At 41.8% G+C, this 22,664-nt stretch overlaps 2 protein-coding genes across 5 annotated transcripts in view; both read right to left on the minus strand.

Annotated features, from left to right (window-relative positions):
* The window catches only part of TMEM245 (transmembrane protein 245), a 79,405-nt gene extending 75,747 nt beyond the window's left edge, over window positions 1-3,658 (minus strand). For 3 of the 4 annotated variants that reach the window (XM_032119066.1, XM_032119062.1, XM_032119052.1), the window contains exon 1: window positions 2,928-3,432. In XM_032119066.1, the coding sequence (XP_031974957.1) occupies window positions 2,928-3,428 (501 nt within the window). In that variant the 5' untranslated portion in view covers window positions 3,429-3,432. Of the gene's footprint in view, window positions 1-2,927 lie in introns of all 4 variants that reach the window. The other variant, XM_032119043.1, reaches the window with a different exon arrangement.
* A 3,246-nt stretch (window positions 3,659-6,904) lies between these two features.
* On the minus strand, window positions 6,905-22,326 carry FRRS1L (ferric chelate reductase 1 like). The gene is made up of 5 exons (XM_032119082.1): window positions 22,096-22,326; window positions 20,340-20,424; window positions 19,730-19,868; window positions 16,452-16,698; window positions 6,905-15,980 (listed from the first exon to the last, which is right to left on the minus strand). Exons 1-5 carry the CDS (start codon window positions 22,298-22,300, stop codon window positions 15,808-15,810), a joined length of 849 nt encoding a protein of 282 aa, XP_031974973.1. The 5' UTR covers window positions 22,301-22,326; the 3' UTR covers window positions 6,905-15,807.
* Between the last annotated feature and the right edge of the window lie 338 nt (window positions 22,327-22,664).

The raw sequence follows: 22,664 nt of genomic DNA on the forward strand, positions 1-22,664 counted from the left end.
GAGCCTGACCAATAACTTGTGACAAACCAAGGAAGAAAGACTGGCCAGCAGAGAAAGATTTTGACAGCCCTGTAATCAAGTTCATTACAGAGAATTCTGCTCATTATGATTACATCAAATTTAATTTACTAAGATGAACCTCAGAGCCAACACAGAGCAGCTGTATAATTCTTCACATCTGCTGGGATCTACAAACTATCCATATTCCAAATAAATACTAGCGTGTGAATTCTTCTAAAAAAGGAAGAAAATATAATGAATAGCTGGCATTAGATGTATATTAACCCAAGGGTAAAATGTCAGCCCAAAGTAATTTGAACTCTTGCCACAAAGCAAAAGGATTTGGTTTTTAGATACAGTGCTGGACACAGGCATACTTCTGACAAAACTACTGAAACTGCTGCAGCACAAAAGTGTGTAGGGCTATATTCACTGCACTATGGGACAAACTCCCACCCATTCCAAGAAAAAAAAGATAGAGAAAAACATTCCCTTTCCCTAGTAAATGAAAGTGCAGTTTGTGCAGGGCCCTCTGCATAAGAATTCTGCAAATAACCTGGAGAAGGCTAGAGTCAGAACAAGTAACTTCTCTGAAATTTTTAACCAGCCCCTAGATTTAAGGCCCAGCAGCCAACTACATTTCCTGAGCAAGCTTCTTCAAAGATTATAAAGTCTGAAGGGAAAGAAAAGGAGACCGTGGAAGCACAATGCTTGTAGACTAGCCTAAGATCTTGAACTCGCTCTTCAAATGCAGTGTTTTGCAATCAGCTATCAACAATCCAGTGATGGAAGTACCCTGGGGTTGCAAGTTCCTGTATTGCAAGTGTGACTTAAGAACCTTGGGCAGGAACATAGGCACTTCTGAATCTTCACTCATCAACGTCATGAATGGCTTTGCCAAATTTGACGACCGCAGGACAAGAAAGCTCTTTAACATACTGGTGCCAAGATACACCTTACCATGTCATTGTCACACACAATTGCTGCATTTGAAGAACTTTTTTTTCAGGAACTTAAGAGGAGAATTTCTTTCTCGGTATCATGGCCTAATAGATATCATAAAAATACCTTTAGTTACAGAATACCAAATTAGTATTGCAAATCCCCATAGTTCTAATGATAGGCATCCACTCACTTCTCTAGTACAGCAGAGGGAATCCGAAAGGGAGAAGACAATCATGCATATAGAAGGAATCGTGGAGGATTGAGAGCCCAGAGAAGACCAGTACAATGGAGAAACCGACCCATAATATCCAGAATTCCTGTGCAGCTAACAAGCACAACACATGCATGCAAACAGTCCTGCAACATAACATGGCAATTAAAGGGCTTTGAAGTGCTTAACTGAAGTTAAAGCTGACACTATTAACTGATCCAGCTCAGGGCTCCTCAACAGCATGGATAAAATTAAATTATCCTGCTACAGCGCTGAGATAATACGCATCAAGTAACATCTAAATTCAAAAAACAGGGCTAGGAAAACACTGCAAAGTGTACAGATGATGCCAGACCGAGTTGCAGTCATTTACAAAAGAAAGCCCACAGCTTTTTTCTCCTGTAAGGCCCCAGAAAGAGAGACAGACAGCTTGCTTATAAAGCAACTGGTTTGCTTAAGGAAGTCTGTGATCAGTTACCTTGACACAGACCCAAAATGTTCCCAAGATCTCAAGTCTGAAGAGTTCTGGGAGCTTACTATCTTTTGTGCAGTTAAAATATTACAGCAGTTCAATGAACACAAGAGTTAAATCAGAAACACCAGTGCCAACCAGAAGGATCAGGGACTGCTAAACAAAGTTGCACTGAGCATGCACAGACATCCAGCAGTGCATTACAACCATAGTTATGAGGTTAAGAAAGTGCAGCTTCCTTCAGTACTCCTATATTTACGCAGTGTAAGTGTGGTTTAATTAACAAAGTTTTAATAAAAGCCTGAACTTAGCCAGGTCAGTTAGTGTAGCAATATTATCGATTTGTTAAAAATGAAACAGAGAGGTCAGTGCAAAAGAAAAGCTTATCGAGTAAATTGTACGGCAACAAGTCAAAGCTTCCCACTAGTACGAGGTCATGCTTTAGTTCTGCCACTACTCTGCTGAAAGTAAACATGCTAGTATCTTGCCTCTTTATAAAGTGAGAATGTATCTCTGTCTACTCAGTCCTAACTATACTTCTGAGGACAAATGGATGTCCTCTGACATCTTCCAGCACCAAGAATATCTTTTCCTCCACTGTTTACTTTGAAGAGACTAAACACATTCTCCTGTCTATTCTATTCACACTACAGGCAGCGTGTCAAAATATTCTCTGTCAGTCCATTCAGGAATATTGTTACCCAGGGAAAGGGCATACTTTGATTTTTAAAAAAAACAGAGCAGCTTTTGGAAAGTCTTTGACACTAAGAGATCTGAGTACACCAGTTGTACATCAGTATTTAAGGATAGTACAACTTGCCAATCTTCTGATCTTTCACATATCTATCTGTTTCTGATAGGTAGTACTTTTTGTATTTTCAATTTTAACTAACGAAGTGTAAAAGACTTCTGCCAGAACTTTTAACTATCTTACCTACTGAACAGAACACAGGCAAAAGTAGTCTCCCCAGGCTTTGTTACTATCAGTAACATTCGTAAATTAAACAACTTTACTTTTTAAAGTTCAAATTGAGTTTGCACTGTTTGATACCCGAAGAACAAGAAGAAAACCCTACACTGTACACTGAGAAACAAGCCTTAAGGTGCCTTCCCCCACCTCAGGTCACTTGTGGAGCTGTGCTGCTATTTCACAACACTTTAATACACACCCTAGAGCTCAACAAGCCTCGATGTTTGCACAAGAACTCAACCGAATCACCTCTCACTTAACAGCATCTCCAGAAGCGGGGCATGACTAAAGCGCGGCCGCGGAACACCGACACTCACTCAGTCACTCACCCACTGGCTGCTGAAGTAGTCGAGCCCCTGGCAGATGACGCGGGCGGCCTGTGTCAGCAGCACCTGCACGCCCAAGGAGCTGCCCAGGCAGTAGAGCCCGTAGAGCAGCGGCCCCCCGGCGCCCAGCAGCAGCAGGAGCCGCCGCCGCCGCAGCACCTGCTCGCCCAGCGCCTCCACGCCGTAGTTGGCGAAGCAGATGGGCAGGAGGAGGGCGGCCAGGAGCACCGGGGTGCGGGAGCGGTGCAGGCGGCCGAGCCAGCGCCGCCCCAGCGCCGTCAGCGAGGTCTTGAAGGGATGCAGGAAGGTGCCGCAGAGCACGGCCCAGAGCAGGGGCCGCAGGAACGCCTCCAGGATGAAGTACACGAGCACGGCGGCGCCGCAGCACAGCCCCGCGAACAGCAGCGCCCCGGTATTGTAGAAGGCCTGCTTGATCGGCTTCTCCAGCCGCGGCAGCGACATCCCCGCCGCCCCGCCCGGGCCGCCCAGCGGCAGCCGCGGCATGGCCGCGCCCGCGCCGGGGGAGCCGCCCGCCCGCCGCTCCCGCGCCGGAGAGCCCGGAGGGGCCGCGGCGGGACCCGCGTCCGGAGCCGCGGCGGGACCGGCGTCGGGAGGCGCCGCGGGCTCTGCGCTGTCAGCCATGGCAGCCACGGGCGCGGAGCGCGGCCGGGCCGGTCGTGCCCGAGGGCGCGCAGGGGGCCCGGGCTGTAGTGCCGCCGCCGAGGGGCTCCGGGCGTGCGCCCAGCCCGGCGGGAAAGGGGCGGTGCCGGCCGGGAAGCGTGCTGGGAAATGTAGTTCTGCTCCGGGAGAGCCGGCGGCCGCGCCCTCTGCCCCCGGCAGCACCTGCGGGGCTGTCCCGGGGCCCTGACCCTGCCCGGCCACCGCCGAGTGCGGGCCCAGGCTGCCCGGCCCCTTCGCGACGTTTGGGAAGAAGGCGGCCAAGGGCTGGAGCACGGAAGAGCGCAGCAGCTTACGGCACAACCTCACCCCTATCCCAGAAGTGCAGCCCCGTCCTGCTTCGCTATACGCTCTCCTCTCCCTCCTGCTGTTGTAGTCTCGGGGAGCGGAACAAATTCGGAGATTTGGAGCGTCATTGCATGGTGGGAGAGCAAGACTGGTTAGACCAGCCGGAGGATTTTGTCTTGTCTGAACATGTTCTGGAACCAAAGTATTTAACAAGGAGGCATCCACTCTTTTATTGGCAATCAGGCACAGTGAAGAGGTAGTTGTTCTGTCTGGTTTTTAGACCTGACATTTATGACGCTGTATCGCATCGAATGCTATTTGCAAATAATCTAGAGGAGCTGATTTCCTGCAGCTGGCACACACCAGACCCCTGATCAAAGGGCATGGGGACAACAGCTACCATTTTAACAGGTTGTCTGAATGCATCTGTAATAAATACACGTCGTCTGAGCAAGTTTTGCAAGGGCTGAAATCCATGACGTTTGAACTAGCTCAGTACTGGCACTGTGCTACTCAGTTTTCCTTCCACAGCTTAACACAACCCTGTTGGTAATGCTGCCATTAAACCCTCAGAGGGATCTTCCTCTTTCTTTTCAAGGAGAAAGAGCATATCCTCTACATCATAATAAAGAGGTCTCATACCACTGAACATATAGAAAGTGCACAGATATTTTTTTTAAAAGAAAAAAAAATCAAATTCTTGTATTTTTTCCAATTTACGTGCACATTTAACCTTATGTAACTTCATGTTAGATTGGAGTCCACGGAACATTTCTTGCAGGATGGAGATGTCAAAAAGCTGAAATGATCTGAGCACAATTGTCTTTAACTTGTAAAGTGGGAATATACCTATTCATAACCTAGCTTTTAAATGCAGAGCAATACAAAGACAATGGCTAGATGAGACCTATCCCTACCATCATACCAAGGGTGAAAGGTAGAGGTTTTCCCACACACTTCCTGTGACTATGTTGCATACTGAAACTGTAGGTGGGGCTGGGCGCAAGCCAATTTTTTGAGGTTTTTGCACTGCAGTCCTGACTTGTCCCTGCAAAGCCTTTCCTGCCAGTTACACAGAAGCTCACACATGTAAAGGTTCCTCTGAGCTCCTGGAGCTCCTTGTTTCCCCTTTGCTGAATAGATCACGTGTAGGTTCAACAAAGTGCTTTAATTTTATGCAGTGAAAGCACTTAAAAACCTACAGGCACTTCGTTTGATCCTGATGGTGATGAGGCATTATAAACAGTTGTCCATACGAGAAGCTTTTATTGAACTTTAAACTGATACTGTCACTCACAGCCCTTTGATCAGATAGATCTGCCTCCTGGCAGGGTGCTGAAATAGGTAACAACAATGCATTGCTACCTGAACTACTCTCTTTAGTTCAGAAGCCAAACTCTAATGGCTCATTACAATACTTTTATTGCATTAAAATTCAATTAGCAAGTGTCAATTAAAATTTACCCAGGGGGAGAGCAGAGAGTTCCAATCCTTCTGTTAGGTAAACAGAAATGCCAGCCAATCAAATCTTCATAGGCACATCTTTATTCCTTTCATTTTTCTTAACAGACTCAGTCAGACGTGTTCTTCAGGAACAGAAATTATTGTCACCTCTTCGACTTGATTTACATAAGCCAAGGATCTGGTCCCTACTATTTAAGGCCTTTCCTTTCCAATTATGTTTTTCACTATCCATTATAAACAACTAAACATATTAGAAAAGGGAAAAAAACCGAACAATGCAATAAAATAAAGATTTCTAATTCATGTATTACCATAACAGGAACACTTAGGGACAGGGACATGACCCATAAATATCAGTAAACAATCTCTGAATCTCTTTGACAGCTGAGAGAGGATGTGTGATCTTCACAAGACACACCCCAGCCTCTAAAGCTTAATTCCACAACATTTCAAATAGCGACTTAACAGCTGATTTTGTCTAAGATTTGAAATGGTAAGAGATTTTAGATTAGATACCCATTTAGGTATAAATTGCACTGATACATTGTGATTTAGGCATTTTTAGGGTCGAAGATAAGTAGCACACCTCAGGCTCCTATACTGCCAGAAATTCTACAGCAGTCTCTTTCAATATTTTTCCTATTAGTAATTCTTCAAAGGTGAAGAGGGCAGCAAAGGAATGCTTTTGCATCAGTGGAGAAAATATGTATGCACCTAAAAGTACATGTGGTAAGTACTGACAGCCTTTGGTGCTCTCCTATGTAGAGGGAAGTATTAAATCAAGTATTAATTAGTGAAAGAGAAACTTGTACTTTCTGTGTGCTTCTGCACTAGCACCCATGATTTTGTGCTCTGAACTGACACCTTTTGAGTCCTGTTCAAGAGGTCAGAGACACTCCTAGCTCTTTATTCACTCGATGTGCAGTCAGACCAAAGTTCCAAGCTGTCTTACATGATACCAAAATACTGGGCACTGAGGCAGCCACAAAGCAGAGGAGATAGACAATGCCAGCATTGTCTCCAGCAACTGCAAGGTAATCATTATTTACACCCAAAATAACCACATGGAGCTATAAAATAAGTCAGGAACAAAGCCACAAGGTGTCAGCACCGGCCTGTGTATTTAGAAAATAACTCCCTGCATGAGACACTTTGTTTTAACCTGCACTCCTGAACATTTGTGGACATTCAGTTGAGGATAGTGTCACTTCATTAACTCACCTCAGTTTAATGACAAAGTAATACCATCTTCAGATCAATGAAAAATACTCCATGTAAACTACTACAGTTTCACTAGCAGCAGAAGCAAAGAAAAAAAATATTATCTTTAAAGTTAATCGTTAAGATACAAACCTTGCATCTTGAGGTCACCTGCATATACCTTTGCATTTTGGGCTAAACAAAAAATTAGTCTTTTATGCAGCTCAACTGCTAAGGTGAGAAGGCTCCAAGTTAAATGTCATGTATAAAATATTGGTGAAAATAAAATGAAAACCAATCCTTAGGAACACCATGTCTGATTGTACCCAGTGATTATAGCAGTGCCTGACTTTATTGCAGAAACAACTTTGTTCAACATCTCAGTTAAAGTATACAAAATTATAGCAGAGCTACACTTGAAGGATTCACACAGAAGACTGAATCTCGTTCAGTTAACAAGAGGAATGGAATGTGTGGTTGTAAGGCAGAGCAGTCAATAGCACCAACACAAATGGTGAGTCGCTGGAAAAGGCATGCAAAACAGCACCACTAGGACCTCTGGATGGACAAAATCCAGAGCACTATCTTGCAGGGTTATCCCACACGATAGCTGTGTGCAGAGAACAAGAGCTGGATATAGAGAGATCTGAGTAACAGGAGAACGTGTTGGATTCGTCAGGTTTGTGACAAATTCCTCACCGATCCGTCAGCAGTGACATAGTGCAAGACAAAGAGAATATTATTTAAATCTACTTAAATGTATTTGGTATATGTAATGCCTCTACTGATCGTGATGGCTTGGACAGTGCACAAGTAGCTGATACACACAAGAGCCATCCTGTCCTGCAGCTACAGGCTTGCAATAATACTACAAACACAACAAACAGACCACACAGTGTAAAAGCAAAACATTTCTTGTTGCCCTGAGCCAACTCTTCTTCTCAGCCCACCAGTAAGGAGATAAAATACCTGCTCAAACCTGAGAGATCTCAGAAATCAAAACATCCCTGTTTGAGACTTCTCCAGCTGCTTTTGCTTGCCGAGTATCATGGCATTTCCTCCTCTCTGTTGCCAATCTTTAATATAATTTCATTCCTTCTTTTCTGCAAAAGCCTGTTCTGGCTGCTTCAGGAGCCACTCTGGCCACAGAACAGGGCAGTGATGACAGTAGATAAAGAACACCCAAATTTGTAATATTACAACTTGATCATATTTGTATCAAATAGGTTACAAAAACACAGCATAGAGGTCACCATAGGAACCTCTAAATTCTACATACTTAATAGCAAGGGACAATGGGGTTAATACTTGGCTAAAATAGAGATGATCACATTTACTTACAGCTTCACTGTGATTTGCATGGTGAAAAAAAAAGGTGGTCTTCTCACGTCTGTTAATTTGCTACTGTGACCAGCCTCACTGACTTAAATGGAATTAGTCAGGCTAATAAATTCAAGCCCATGGCATGGGAATTAATTATTAACACAGGCAGCAGCAGAGACTTCTTTAACCTCAAAGAGACTTTTTTCCCCCCTTTATAAATGCCATACCACACATTTTCTTAGACTAAAAAGGCATTTATTGCAACAGTTTTATAAATATTGTTGTCTGTCACTGTCAAATAGCTAACAAGGCTCACTTGAACACCAACATTTAGTATAAAACAGATGTTACAAAGCAATATTTTAGGGCATGCACTGATTGTAAAGTAGTCCCGTAGGTCACTGTAATTTCATTATCTATTCACCCTGTGTTATTTTTGCTGAAAAGACTAGAGCATAAATACAAAGAAGTTTGGCAAATTCTTCTGGGCTACAAAAACCCCATTCTGCACTCTTACCCAACCAAATGCTCATTGACTCCATGTGGCTGCTGGGTATTGGCGTACAGAACGAAGCCTGGCATAAAGAATGCAGAACACCACTTAACACTATAGTTACAAGTTGCTTATTTGTATGTTTTATCTGTATATTAGTCTTGAGAACGCTGAACAAAGTCAAAAGGTAGAGATGACATTTCAGGTTAAACCATTACACTTCATGTAATACAAAACAAGTGGCAAGAGTTCACACGGTTATGACAGCCTACTTATTTGCAAAGAGGTTAAAGCAAACCAGACCTCATGACATATAAATCAGAAATACCAAGGCATACTAGGCATCTGTTTTAACCTAAACAGAACTCAATATGCTAATGAAATATATCTGCCTAAAATAAAGGCTGGGGACATCACACACAAATGTCAAGGTCCCACTATTTCATTTTTCTAATGAGTTAATAGGTTTGAAATTTCATCTTTGAATCACTTTATGAAGACTTGAATGCTAATTCCAGATTTAAAAAAAAATCTATTGTGGTAGTTTTTTTATATTTCAATATTTATCATTCGTTTCATATCACCAAAGGTAAAAAACTGAAAAAGTACCCATTGCTTTATATGTGAGCAGCCAAGTATTTCAGAAGCACACACCATATTCTGGAGTTAAATAATGAGATTTTTTTCTTTCTCCTAGGTTTGACTGTGGCATCTGTGCTTACTTTCCTATTACCCTAATACTCTATATGACAACATTCTTTTGACTTATTGAACTTATCCTTGTTTCAGCTTGTTCAGAGTAAAAAAAGTGAAGATAACACCATAGTAAGTCTAAGACTGTGAGGCTAATTTTTGTACTGAAGAAAGTGAAAGAAGGTGTATGTATAAGAACTGCAAACATAATCCCCACACACATAGTATCTCAGGTTTATATATATTTTCCTGGATCATTCTGTCTCCCAAAAATCAGCTAACAGCCAGGGAACAGGTAGAGTTCTGTATTTTGTCTTGTCTCCAGAGCAGAATCTAGCCTTTTGTTTTTATACTCTCTTATATAAACCTCAGACTTTACATGCACATACAAATATCTTCAGCAAAACCACATTGCCTAAACATTAATTCTGTGAAGAATATTTTTCATTAATCTAAACCTTACAGATCACTGTTGTGAAAAATCAGCAGGAATATTTTTATTCCCTGGCACAAAACCTAAGTGAATTTTTCATTTATTTAGCCTTCTACCAACACCACCTTAGGAAATTGAACTGAATGATGTCGAAACTAAGAGAGAGATATGAAGCTAAATCACTAGTTACTATAAAATGTTCGCTTCCCTGAGTAAGCATTGGAGCCATAAAAGATTTGCAGCTGCTCAGCACTTCTGAAAAATCCAATTACTTCTTTAAAAACACAAATATGAATTTAAGAATCATTTAGGAACAGCTCAGAAAAGTACTGGTAATTCTGTAATGCTCTTGTCTATAAAGAGTACAACACCTTTACAGAAAATTTCTTAAGAATGCCACAGAAAAGCTCATCTTGTAAGGACATTCCTAAACAGCCTCTAACTGCAGATCGGAATGAGCCTATGTGGAGCAGCAGCTGTTCTAAGATACAGGTTGTGAAGTCCTGCACTTATTCCAACCTCACACTGGTTTGGAAGAACATTCCTACTTCGATAAGTAACACAGGAAGAGGGCAAAAGCAACAGTTGGGAATGCCTATGGAACCGTGTCAGGGGAAGTTCAGACGGGACCTTAGGAAAAAGTTCTTCTCTGAGAGGGTGGCCGGTCACTGGAACAAGCTCTGCAGGGAAGTTAAGGAGCATCTGGATGATGCTCTTAGTCATATGGGTTAGCTTCAGGCAGTCCTGTGAGGAGCAGGGTGTTTGTTGGCCTCTAAGATCCTTATGGGTCCCTGCCAACCTGAGATAGTCTGTAAGTCTATGAGTGCTATTCAAAATACTTTGTAACCCAAGGAAAAAAAATCTGCCCCTTTCTTTACAGTAGATTCATTGCTATTGCCAAGTCATAACACAGATTTTCAAACCAAGTAATGTCTTTTAAGTCTGTATTTTCACACCTATCGACTCCACAAGCTGCACATATCCTCTCTGACATTTCAAAATTGCACTTCTTTTGCCTCACTATCTGAGCCCAAATTAGTTAAATAACCATGTCTAAGCATATGTGATTTTATAAAACCTACTGTGAAAACAGAAAAAAGTTACCAAAGTAATTATTTCATATTAATAAAAAATGTTTAGAAAAGGAAGGCTTACCTAGATCTTACTCTGTATTTGCAAAAATCAGATACCTCAACATACAAATTGCATATAAATAAATAGATATGGACAAAAAAATGTAAAAAGCTGGCATATGGTTAAAAAAATTATTTTCTTTTTTATTAGTTTTTGTACACAGGGACTTGACATTTTCTTTCAAATCTTTCAGTTAAGAGCCATAGCTATCCTGGGCAGGTTGAGAGAGAGCTGCCCAAACACACTGCTACAGAAATACTGATAATGAAATTTTAATTAGAGGAGCTAATGTACGGAGCTGCTAAGGTAAGATTTAGAGCCCCCATCCTTTGATACCCAGCCTGCAGCCAGTAGGGAGTACCTGCTCACTGGCCATTAAACAAACTGAGCAAGTACTCCCTGCTGCAGCCCACTGCCACTACTGCCTCTGGGGTCTTGAGAGGTTTTTATACCTCTGAAGGCCAGATCAAGCCTCCAGCTCTTACCTTGAGGCTTAACAGCAGAGGACATCTTGTGGCATAGTCTGACCAGTTGCCCACATCAGCCCTTACACAGCTGGGACCTGCCTAAAAGCCAAAATCTCATTCAAATCAGACTCCCTTCTCATGACATCAAGTAATATTTGCCTGGATAAAGGGTGCCAGATGGGCGCTGCCACATGTAAACTTATACAATAGAAGGTATGCCAAAACCATTAGCCCTCCCGGGTCATTTGTCCTTACCCAGTCTCTCCAGTCTTCTGTTCCAAACTGCTGGGAGTCATCAATGCCCCACCGTGCAGCATTCAAGCAAACTGCTTTACCAGTGTCACTACATGCTGTGGAGTCAGGGTTGAAAGGGATCATACCAATTCATGTCAGCTATGCACATCCACAGCTCCATGAAGCACAGAAACACTGTAATATTTAAATGTATTTCTGATTTTTATCATAAATGTAAGGCTCTACGCAAAGTCATATTTTGTATAAAACACTAACACTTACAATAGTTACCTCTGAAAATAACTGATATTAGACCTTCTGTAATTCTCTGAAATACGTATTTCCTTCTTGTAAAGCTATTAACAAATACTTTACTTTTGGGAAATTATTTGGAGATGTTAGAACAAGAGGAGGGTGGGGGGAAATACACCTGCTACACAAGAGTGTGGCAAACCAATGAAACCACAAAGTCACAAAATGCCATTTACATGCTGTTAAAGTTACGTAATTTGCATATAAACTTTAATTCTGACTCTAGAGTACCCAAGGGTGCAAACTTCCTATGGACCCAGAAAAAACGTGAAAGAACTGACAGAGGTCTACTCTCTAAAACAAAAAAAAATTTCTTTTATGTAAATGTCTGATGCATTTGACAGATGAGAAAGTAAGGAGAAGACCAAACAAAAAAAAGAAAGACCTGTGTCTTCCCTTAAACTTACAGCAGTTATGTGAGTTATAGCAGTAACTGAGAAATAACTGAGTAGATATTTAGTACATGGAGGCAGTTGCAGGGCTCTTTTTTTGTTCCAGACCCAGGATATGGTGCCCCAAGTGAGCTTCAAGACCACTGCCTGAGTGGCATGCTGATGTACACCACATCAATCATTCTCTAATCCCTGCACTGAAGATTGGGAAAGTCAGTGCCAAACACAGCTTTAACATTATTTAACCCAAACTGGGGGTTCCTTCAGATTAGGGAGGCCACAAGTGTTTATTCTCTTGCTACCCAAGTATTGCAAAACCAGTCAAGATGGACAAGAAGGCCACAGAGGGAGTTCAAACTTTTCTCATCAATATGTTCTCTTTCAAAACCAGAATATTTCCCTTATGGTAAGAGAAGACAGCATCACCCTGTGTTCAATGACATTATCAAATCAGCTAGGTGCTTTTTTTTTTCTGATGGGGGAAATCAATTAGCACCTCACCTATACCTAAAAATACGCAGTTATTTGAAACCAGCAATGAAAAAAAAAAAGAATTACGCAAAAAAAAAAATCTTTCTAATTAATAATTACAGTCACATTTCCAACCACCACCATACTCTAAATATGCCCTCTCTAAGCTCCTTGCCTCTGTATTAAGTCACTGTGCAGCAAGCAATTCTTAAAGTACTTAGGAAATGTGCTCTTTAACAGTTGTTTGGTCGTAATCACACTAGAGGAACAAAAAATTATTTGGAGAGGGAAATATCTGCTTCCTTTTCCAATGCAGGCCTTTTCTTCTAGTTTCTGCTGGTACCAGTCAGTTAGAAAAAAAAATAAAACAGAAAATATTTGAAATGCCATAATCACTTAAAAATTACATTGAAGACTGCTACTTTATAGTAACTTTGTATAACAGGGATAAATCCTACTTTCCAATATTAAAAAGAAACCAAAAAGACAAAACATTTGAAAACCAAAATACCTTCCATGACAAGTTACTATGCATGCCCACTCAAATGTTAAGACTTACGAAGGATCATACAAACTTACATACCACATTTCCCTTATAACCTTCTCCTCAGATTTCATCCCAACTAGTAATTTCTAGATAACTCATACCTTCTTTGTCAACTTGAATTCCATAGTCCTGATTTTCCCACTGTGAAGAGGAACTCTTAGATAAACTCAGTGCTAAACTCAACCATCCACTTAAATGCCAGATAATAGATTGTTTTTCTGCTTCCTGTGGCCTTTTAATTAGACACTTTATTAGGCTAATTAAGTACTGTGAAGCTTAGGTGAAATTTTTTTTAGAACTGCTCATTTCTGCTAGTACTTCAACAAGAGAAAAAACATGATGAGAAAAACACAGCACACTGACAAGTAATCTGAAAAATGAATAAAATATAATGTAAAGTACTTTGCTCTTGCTTTAAATCCTGTATTTTAAACACACCCAACTTCATATATGTAGAAAGCAGACTGACAGCTGTCACACAATTTTATCTTAGTATTATTATTGTCATCTATAACATACCTGTGTGCTCAGGTCCAACCAGGCTATCCTAAATCCAGAACTCTATTAAAGAAAAGAGGAGCCAAACTGGGTTTCTATCCTAGCTCAGTACCTTTAAATTATTAAATTAGCCCTTTAGTGGGTAATCAGGCAAATCGCTAAAACAGTAAATACCAAGCCATAAACTAAAGCAACCCTCAGGCTCTGAGAAAGAGCTGCAGTATCCCAGCTGCCTACAAATTAGCACGAAGGACAAAGAATTTACTCTAATGATTTCTTCACTTCACCTGTTTGCTGAATGTAAAGCTCATTATCCAGGCTTCTGCTTATCTGCTCCAGCCAATCTTAAAGTTAAATTATGCAGCTGTTGTGGGCCAAAGCAGACCTTATTAGGTGGTCTCTACTTGATCAGGTGATGAGTAAGTAAACCAACCCGAGAGAAGTAATCTATACTAAATAAAGCTACTGTATGCACTTTTAAAGTTCACTTCTTTCTGAATTTCTCTTCCCTCTCCCCAACTCTAGTCCAGTAATTTTAAGTGAACAAATCCTTAAAGACATCAATGAAAATATAAAAAATTAATCAATCTTTCTTTTGAAATAGGGACAAAGTGTTTGCTATGAAGGTAAGTTCATCTTCAATCTAATTCATATACCTTAAGCATAGGTTTGAAGAATTCTGAGCCTAAAAAAACTTAGTTTACAAACATCATTCTGTGAATAAGGATGCAAACCCAGCCAAGCTAGTTAACTATTTTATACTCCATGCAGCAATGAGACTAGAAAGGAGTTGCATTACAAATACCTTACCACATTCTATGTTAGAGAGTCCTCAAGCGCACCACATTAGATAAAACTTTGGCACTATTTAGATTTTAATTCTACTTAAGTAGAATTTTAGTGTAAGTTGGAAAGTGAATGAGTAACCTTACCTAAGTACATTTGACTGCTACATGTAAATGTGTCGTACACTTCCTATTATGTGAAGAACGGGAATTCTTCACTCTAAAGTGAAGAATTCTCCACTCAAAGTTTTTATAATATTCTGTGGCTCATAAATACATTTTGACACTTTTCATCTCTGTAATATTTAGCATTCCTCTTCTACTATTTACTGGTGATAAAAACAGCTAACGTGTTTCCTTTTTAGCTCATCTTTTTCCACAATAGCTACATTTTAGCAGTGGTTTGATGAACAAAAGATACTGCTGTTCTTATTAATCCCTGTCTTTCCTTACAAATAATCTCATTTATATTTCTTTGTAAGATAACACCAGCTGCCCACAGTCACCTTTAACATGAACAGGATATAATGGCATACAACACAGAAAAAGAGATTACTTCATACTACTGCACAATTACTTAAAAATATATTTACATGTCAGCAAAATTACTGTTTTTTTCATAAAAAGAGAAAAATTGATTTAATCTATTAGGAGGACATCCTATGTTGGGAACTTTTATATTCTGCATGCTTTACACCTGGTTTTCCTATGTATGGAGAATTTATATTGCCGTATTCTCCCTTCCCCTTGTTTAAATTACTTTATATCTCACTCTTAAAAGAAATAGCCATTTCTTTCCAAAAGGCTACTGAAACACAATAAAGACATTCATCATCTCTTTCTGTTGGAAAAAACCCCATGCTAATGCTTGAATATGCAAGTTTAGTTTTGGAAAGTACCACAGCAAGCACACTTTGATAAATATATTACAAAAAAAAAAAAAAAAAAGAAATTGGGAGAACTGTCCACTACTTTTATACTGCTGTGCTGGTATCCAGATCTGCAGATCAGAAACTGCACTTGCAGTTGTGCTCCCTGCTCTAGAAGAACCAAACAGCATTACAGTGTTTTGCCAAATTTGCTTTTTTGAAGCAATTTGGAAGGCAATTTTGTTATTTGATAAGATGTCCATCACTAAATTCACCTAAACACACATACAGGCACCCCTCCCAAACACACATACGCACACACACACATTGATTTTACAAAAGTCTCATTTTCTTTAAGCAAGAAATCACAACACTGAAAATATTCTCCTATGTGTTCACTGATTATTCTTAAATGATTTGTCACCACTCTGTCACTCAAAGGAGATGGTTATTTCACTCTTCTGAGAAGCTAACTATGTTCAAAAGCAGCTAGATGAGGATGGTGATGTGATATAAATTCCAATAGAAAAATGCACTGTCCATCCATATAGCCGTCCATCCTGAGAAACTTCCACTGCCAAATTCTTGCTATTTTCCATTGGTCATGGGGTTCCCATCAATAAATAGAAGGTCAGTGCAACAATGAGGAGCAAGCAGAAAGGAGAAGAGAAGGTCTGATAGGCAGCCGAAGGCATGAAAATATCTTCATACTTGTAAATACTGACAACGCGCTCTGACACGGGTGGAGAGTCTATATCGTGACGAGTTATAGAACCTTTAGCAGGTAAGGGCAGAAAGAAATAATGTCAGATGCAATTTTTTCTATAACTCCACCAAAGAAACAGGTAGGCAGACAGGTAATTTTCAAACCTACAAAAGCATGCAATATTACACTGTCAGGGAGTAGGCTCATTTCTTTCCTTTCTGAAATTAAATTTCTGAATAAAACAAATGAAATTCAAGTAAACAACAAACATCCTTCAAAGGAATTAAGAACTTCTAGTTACAAAGTTCTTCTAAATTCAGCTTTGGGAAGTGGTGATAGTGGGTATATAGCCAAAAAAACAAGACATGTTGGACTCCTGTCTTTCTTTTTATCCATTTTTAAGCCTCATGTTGCCAGAATTTTAGCTCATTAAAAAACCAAAAATTTTGGGGGGAGGGCATGTCTAGTAAGAATCATGTTATTGAAAGACATTTATCCATCTCAGCACATCAGTTCTACTGGTAACAGAGATCAACTTACCCTGGATTGCTGGACCCCAAGCAAACAGGTAGTACCAACTCAAGTGCAAATCTACGATGGTTTCTTCTCGGGGAACATACACAGGACGCTTGAATCGACACGTTACACGGTTGTTTTCAAAAACCCCTTCCTCATCTCGAGCAGGATTTCTCTGGATTTCTTTAGCCCACTGACCAACATTATAGAAGTGCTGTATTCGGACTCTTCCGTTATCATCATGAACGCAAGCCATGACATCATCTCCTCCCTACAAGGTTAAAAAAAAATTGGAAGATGGAAAACAAAAGTGTCATAAACCACTTCCTCATTTATGTAATTCAAAACTAATCAAGACCTGGGACACTCCTTCCTTCTTTCTAAGTTATATATACACAAATATTTGTTCCCCTAACCAGGTGTCTTCAGTAAGATTGAAAAGCATGTAACTGGGTAGCAATAGTTACTTACCCTTACTATCTCTGAATTCTCTTTTGGATCTTTCTAAAAGTTATTTACTTAACATATATTTGTAGGATATGATATCACTCTGATATCACATAATTAATTGATCTGTGGAAGGCTGTTTTCTTTGCTATTTGTGAAGTTCTGGGATACTGCTTCATAAAATGTGGCAGTCTTGAATCCGTGATGTGTACAAAGTCCACTGCATCAAATCATGGACAGAAAACCAATACACTATTTAGTGAGACAGAGGAAATAAATCTACTACATATGAGAAAATAATAGCATCAATTAAAGTAAGTCTTTTCTAATCTCTTCTCATGTTCACTTAAGGGAACATCACTTTTCCTATCTCTTTTATCTCTTATAAGAAATGTTCAGCATGTAATAACAGAATACAGTGTGCCATAAGATACAAGGAAAAAAGTAATCAACATGTGCTTCTTCACTTAGCATAAACAGCCAGCAAAGAACCAACAGACAGAAGGAAGAAGGAGACACTTATTTGTGGAGGTCATTCATTGAAATACCAAAGCAGTTGCTGGAACAGTTACTCAAGGTGACTGACAAAGTGGTAGAGCCCTGTAACACTCAGGGATGAGCATTAACTTCAGGAGTGCTATCTCATAGAAGCCTTAGCACCAAGAGCCATTAAAACACTATCCAAGCTGGATGAGTGCCACAGCTATCAGTGCTGTATTAAACACAGGCCCTGCTCCTCCCATACTCATCTTTCTGATATGTCATACTGATGATAGACGTGATGCTTGCTAGTGTGATCACCCCTCAGTTCTTTGTTACAGGGAAAAGAGAGAAAAAGCATGTATTTCAGCACTGTGGGAATATTGCAATGGGCATTTGTAAAATATGTGCCAAAAGTGAGGGGAAAGAGGGGATGACTAGGTAAAACACATGCTTGAACAGTTTCTGCACCTTGGTGCTGCTACAGACAACCTTTCCAGCTTCTGTCTTGAGACTATGATTGCTCTCCATAACTTATTTTCCAACTTAACTTTCATACATCTAAGCACAAATCCCTCATTCTTAAGGCGAAAAAGGCAAAAATAAAGCTGTTTTTACACTGAAGGAGAAAACTAAAAAAGAAAGAAAAAAACATTTTGAATTTCAGTTAACAGAATGACATTACAAAATCCTGCCAAGGCACAAAAGCCTGCAAGTGGAAAAGCAAATGTTATTTGATACAAAGAAATAGGTCATAGGACTTTTAAAAAATCTATTGAGGACACAAAGTAGGTTTTTTTCCTGAACTTCTGAAGCTATCCAGGCCACACCATTTTGATTAGGGCCTCCAAAGCACAGCCCATTTCTCACAGCTAAGCTGTTTTGACTCAGAGCCATTTTACCATCAAAGCCTGTGCATCCCAGGACACCAAAACATCCTGGAAGTTATGAAAAAGATGGAGTCAGCAGGGGAGCCAGAGAGAAAGACAGATGCTGGCTGGTTTAGCCCAGCTGACTTACGGGCATTACATGATACGCAGTGGCTGATGAGAGGAGGGCAGTGGGACCCTGCAGTCCACTGCAGGTACCTCAGAGCTACAAACTGGAAACACAATCTGATAGCCTGGGGACAAATATTTAAAGGTGCTGAGCTGCTTTGAAAACCCTGTTGAGAACTTGCATTGCCAGGCTTCTAAACTCTTCCCACATTTTGGCTGTAAAGCCATTCTTTACATCAAAACCACAAATTGTTTCTTGTGACAGGAACTGTTCTGTATGACACAAAAACCTTCTATCTTCATTGTGTTTATTTCCAGTGTCATATTAAAGCATGTGTAATAATGACTGAGAAGCACCTTTGCTTTCTGTTTTTCATTTTGGGTCTGGTAAAAATGCTGTTAAGTCAGTGCAAGTCTTCCAAATAATTTTTTTTTGGTAGGTTCTAGGCCAGGATGTCTAATTCCTGTATCTTTTCAGACTGCTACTTTCAACCTTACAAGAAACAGTCCTTTCTTTGACTTGTGATTTAGGACATAGGCCCAGTATTGTTTTATATACTCATGCATGTTTCTGTACATGAACACCTATATTATAAACTGAATTTTAATCCTAAACATTTTACCAGGATCACAGACAAAACATCTTTGCATAAGTCACCTACTGCCCAGGTTTTCTGAAGTCCACACATTACATGCTTCTGTTTTGCTCATTAAAACTCAATGAAAAGTGGAGCTTTTGAATGAAAAAATAAGTACAGGAATAAGCATAAAACCAAATCAAATAAAAATCCAGAAGAGGGAAGAAATTTTAACAAGACTGCTTTCTAGAGTATATATGTTTAAATTAGCAGGAATCATTTTCTCACACATTTGTGGCTTCCCTGGAACAACACATAGGTATGAAAGAAACATAAAAATTTCCTAAATTAAATAGTGAAATAAAAATTTATACTGCTGAAAGTCAGCTGATTTACTGAAGAATAAAATCACTTGCTATTCAGTTTATGGTGTGTCTTTTGCCCAAATTACACTGACATAAAGCACAACAGGACATTTCCATGTGAATTGGCTTATCCCTGAGGGCTTTTCTAATAAAAAGGCAAAAAGCTAGTGACATTCAAACATTCAGAGCTGAACTGAAATACTGTTGTAGTTCTCAGAGAAGAAGGGAAAAGAGATGTTAGGAAGGATGAAGCAGTTTTCTGTGAGTCAGTGCTCCCAAGGGGGCTACTGAATGGTGCTTTGTTTTCAGCAAGTCACTTCTACCTTAAATGCTCTGTTTCTCACCAATCAAATATACAAATATATATAAACCATTGAAATCCTAGCATGTGAAAGTGCATATATTGCCAACACGAAGAACTGTACACATCTTACCATTTTCTTGTCTGAGGAAAATCCCACTGCCACCCAGCCATCTGTGTCAGCACTCAACTCAAATTCAACATCAGCTCCAATTCTGCGGTAGCTTAGGAAGTAGTCACAAGTTTCTGCATTACATCCAGGTTTACCATACCTAAATGGAATTGAATAAACATAACCTTTTCCTTGAAATTTCCTGCTATGGAACTTAATAAAGGTTTTGCAAGAAAAAAACCTAGAAGAATGCATTTCGGTATAATGGCAGTAAAACATATATTCTGCTGGACATAAAGTAGCAGTTATTACTCTTTTAGTGTAAGAATGTATAGTATTCAAACAGTACAGCAAACAATTACACACAATATTACTCTGTTGACCTTCCTTGCTCAGGCTTTTTAAGTGCTTCATGAAAATACAAGAAATGTGAAGGAATTGTACGTCCATAACTATGACATGTATTCTTAAATAAACTAGTGTCCTCAAATAATATAGCCTGTACTACAAAGAATGTTCTTAAATAATGAACATTTATTAAAATGACTGTGAAACACTAACCAAAGTCTCCAATACCATCAGTCAGCATCTGTAAACATAAAGGTATCTTTATCTCTTATCTCAGACTGACCTGAAGCATCCCTTGGTTTTTCCACAGTCATCCACTCTGATTTTTGCAAATGGGTCCACAGGAGGAGCAGTAGGGAAAGGGTAACCTGTATAACCAGAATAAATCATTACTAAATAAAATACAAGGACTAAAAACCATTAATACTAAAGAGAAGGTGTTCCAGTAGCATTTAATTTGCTGATACCTGAACTGTTCAGATGAGTGACTACTTTGTCAAGTACACAATTCACTGCTCAGATAGTCCTGGATCCAGGTACCAAAGTAATGTGAATAACTGAAAACAAAACTTTTCTCAGGTCTCCTACATTCATCAAGGAAGGGGAAGAATGCCGAAGTGCAAAAGTTAATGTAAGGCAGCAGGACCATGGACTACTGTAGTCAACTAACAATTAGGGATCTCCACTCAGCTATCTCTTTGTGCACTCGTAGTCCCCTCAGGAAAGAGAACTGACTCCTCAGCCCTAAACGACAGCATTAGGTATAAATGCAGGCAGGGCACTAGATGCAGAGCTGTAGGAATGGATACTGAAAGGACCTTATAATACATCCTCCTTTATGAAGTAAAATAAAACACACATTGCAGTAAAAGGTAAGAGAGTATCAAGAGAGGGAACTGCCTGCAGTTATGGCCTGCAATCACTTGTGAAGGCAGACGCAGAAGAGCCAGACAATGAGAGCTATGATTCCAAGCAATCCTCTGTCTGCTGCACGACAGTACCAAGGAGAAAGTGAGAACATTTACTAACAGACCTATTCAGTCTTGGCTTGTGGGAGCTGGTGGCTGTTGCACAAGCACAGGTATTTTAATAGGATATTCTTTTACTTAGCCAGATGAAAACCAAAGTGCTGGCTGTGAAACTAGAAAGTCCTCTGAAAACGCTTCATTGAGTAGGCATAGCGCTTCGTTGAGTAGGAAATGAACACTGCAGTTAGTTACAGCATCAGCACACAAACTTTTGACCTACACAGCTTTGGGCATTTGGGAGCCTTGACTCACTTCCCTAGATTTCTGACAATGGCAATGGAGAAGTATGCTGAAAGCTGCAAATCACAGCTCCACCAACTGTATCAAGGGCCGGGTAAATTACCCTGCACAAATAAGTTCACAGAATTTCACAGCAGTGTGTAGCGGTGCATTACTGAAACACAGGTCACAGGACATGCTAGTTTCTCACCTCTTACGTATTTTCAAATCCACTGAACAAATGCAGCCTAGCCGCAAAAGTGGAGTTCTAACATTCCGCCATTTGTAAATGAAAAAAAAAAATAAAAGCACACCCCCAAACCCACGAGCACACTGTTTCGTGACACTTTAGGGCATCCATCACACGTCCTTTCGAAGCCCACACACCCCAGGACTCCTTTTTACGCTTCCAACCCGGAAAGCTTTGCAAGAGGGGAAGGCGAGGCGCCGCCGGCCGGCCCCGCTCTGCGAGAAGGCGACGGCCCCCGGCCCGGCCTCCCGCCCGGGGAGATGCCCGTGTCCGGGGATGGCCGCGGAGCGAGGCGGCGGCTCTGCGGAGAGCGGGGCAGGGCACCCGGGGCCCCGCGGCGGCCCCGGCCCCGAGCGGCAGCGCTGCCTGAGGCCGCCCGGCCGGCGGAAGATGGCGGCGGGCGCTGGCCTTCGTGCTGAACAGCGCGCCCGCCGCCCCCGCGCCCGCCCGGCCCGCCGCTCCCTGCCGGCCCCGCGCCGGGCTGCTCCCCTCGCCCGCCGCGCCCCGCCCGGCCCCGCCGCCCGCCCCGGCCGCCGCCGCACCCTCCTCGGAGAGGTAGCGCAGGTCGTAGAACTCGCTGGCGAAGGTGCCGTACGAGGAGTCGTGGTGCCGCGCCGCCTCCTCCCCGTGCTCCCCGCCGCCCGCCTCGCGCCGCCCGCCGCCCTCCTCCGCCGGGCTGGCGGCGGAGCCGGCCAGGAGCAGCAGCAGCAGCAGCCGCCGCCGAGCGCCGCGGCTCCGCTCCGCCATGGCGGCGGGGCGGGGCGGGGAGGCGGCGGCGCCCGAGCGCGGCTCCGCGGGGGAGCGGGGGAGGCGGCCGGGGGGATCCAGCCCCGGGGACGGGCGGTGCCGGAGGGACCGCGGGCGTGGGCGAAGGGACGGCGTGGGAGGGTGTTGGGGGGAAGAGGTGTCGGGGCGGCGTGTGCGCGGGAGGAGGATGCGCCGGGAGCGGGATGCGCCGGGAGTGGAATGCGCGGGCGGTCACAGGCACAGCCCTGGCAGCCCCGAGCCCTCCCGCAGGGACCGCCGCCGAAGGGTTGCGCGGTGGCCTTCCATGGATCACTGACTTCCCGCATCCCACAGCTCGCCCCACCCAGCAGAAACCCCCGCCGCG

Source organism: Corvus moneduloides, chromosome 1 (genome assembly GCF_009650955.1).
Source record: "Corvus moneduloides isolate bCorMon1 chromosome 1, bCorMon1.pri, whole genome shotgun sequence".
Lineage (NCBI taxonomy): Eukaryota > Metazoa > Chordata > Aves > Passeriformes > Corvidae > Corvus > Corvus moneduloides.

Bases quoted from the DNA above. Each gene is read 5' to 3' on its own strand.
- FRRS1L (XM_032119082.1), bottom strand. From the start codon at position 22,300: ATGGCGGAGCGGAGCCGCGGCGCTCGGCGGCGGCTGCTGCTGCTGCTG. The intron at 20,425-22,095 runs GTGCGGCGGCGG...CTGGTTATACAG, and splicing joins GCGCTACCTCTCCGAGGAGG to GTTACCCTTTCCCTACTGCT. The intron at 16,699-19,729 runs GTAAGATGTGTA...TTAACCTTGTAG, and splicing joins TTTCCTCAGACAAGAAAATG to GGAGGAGATGATGTCATGGC.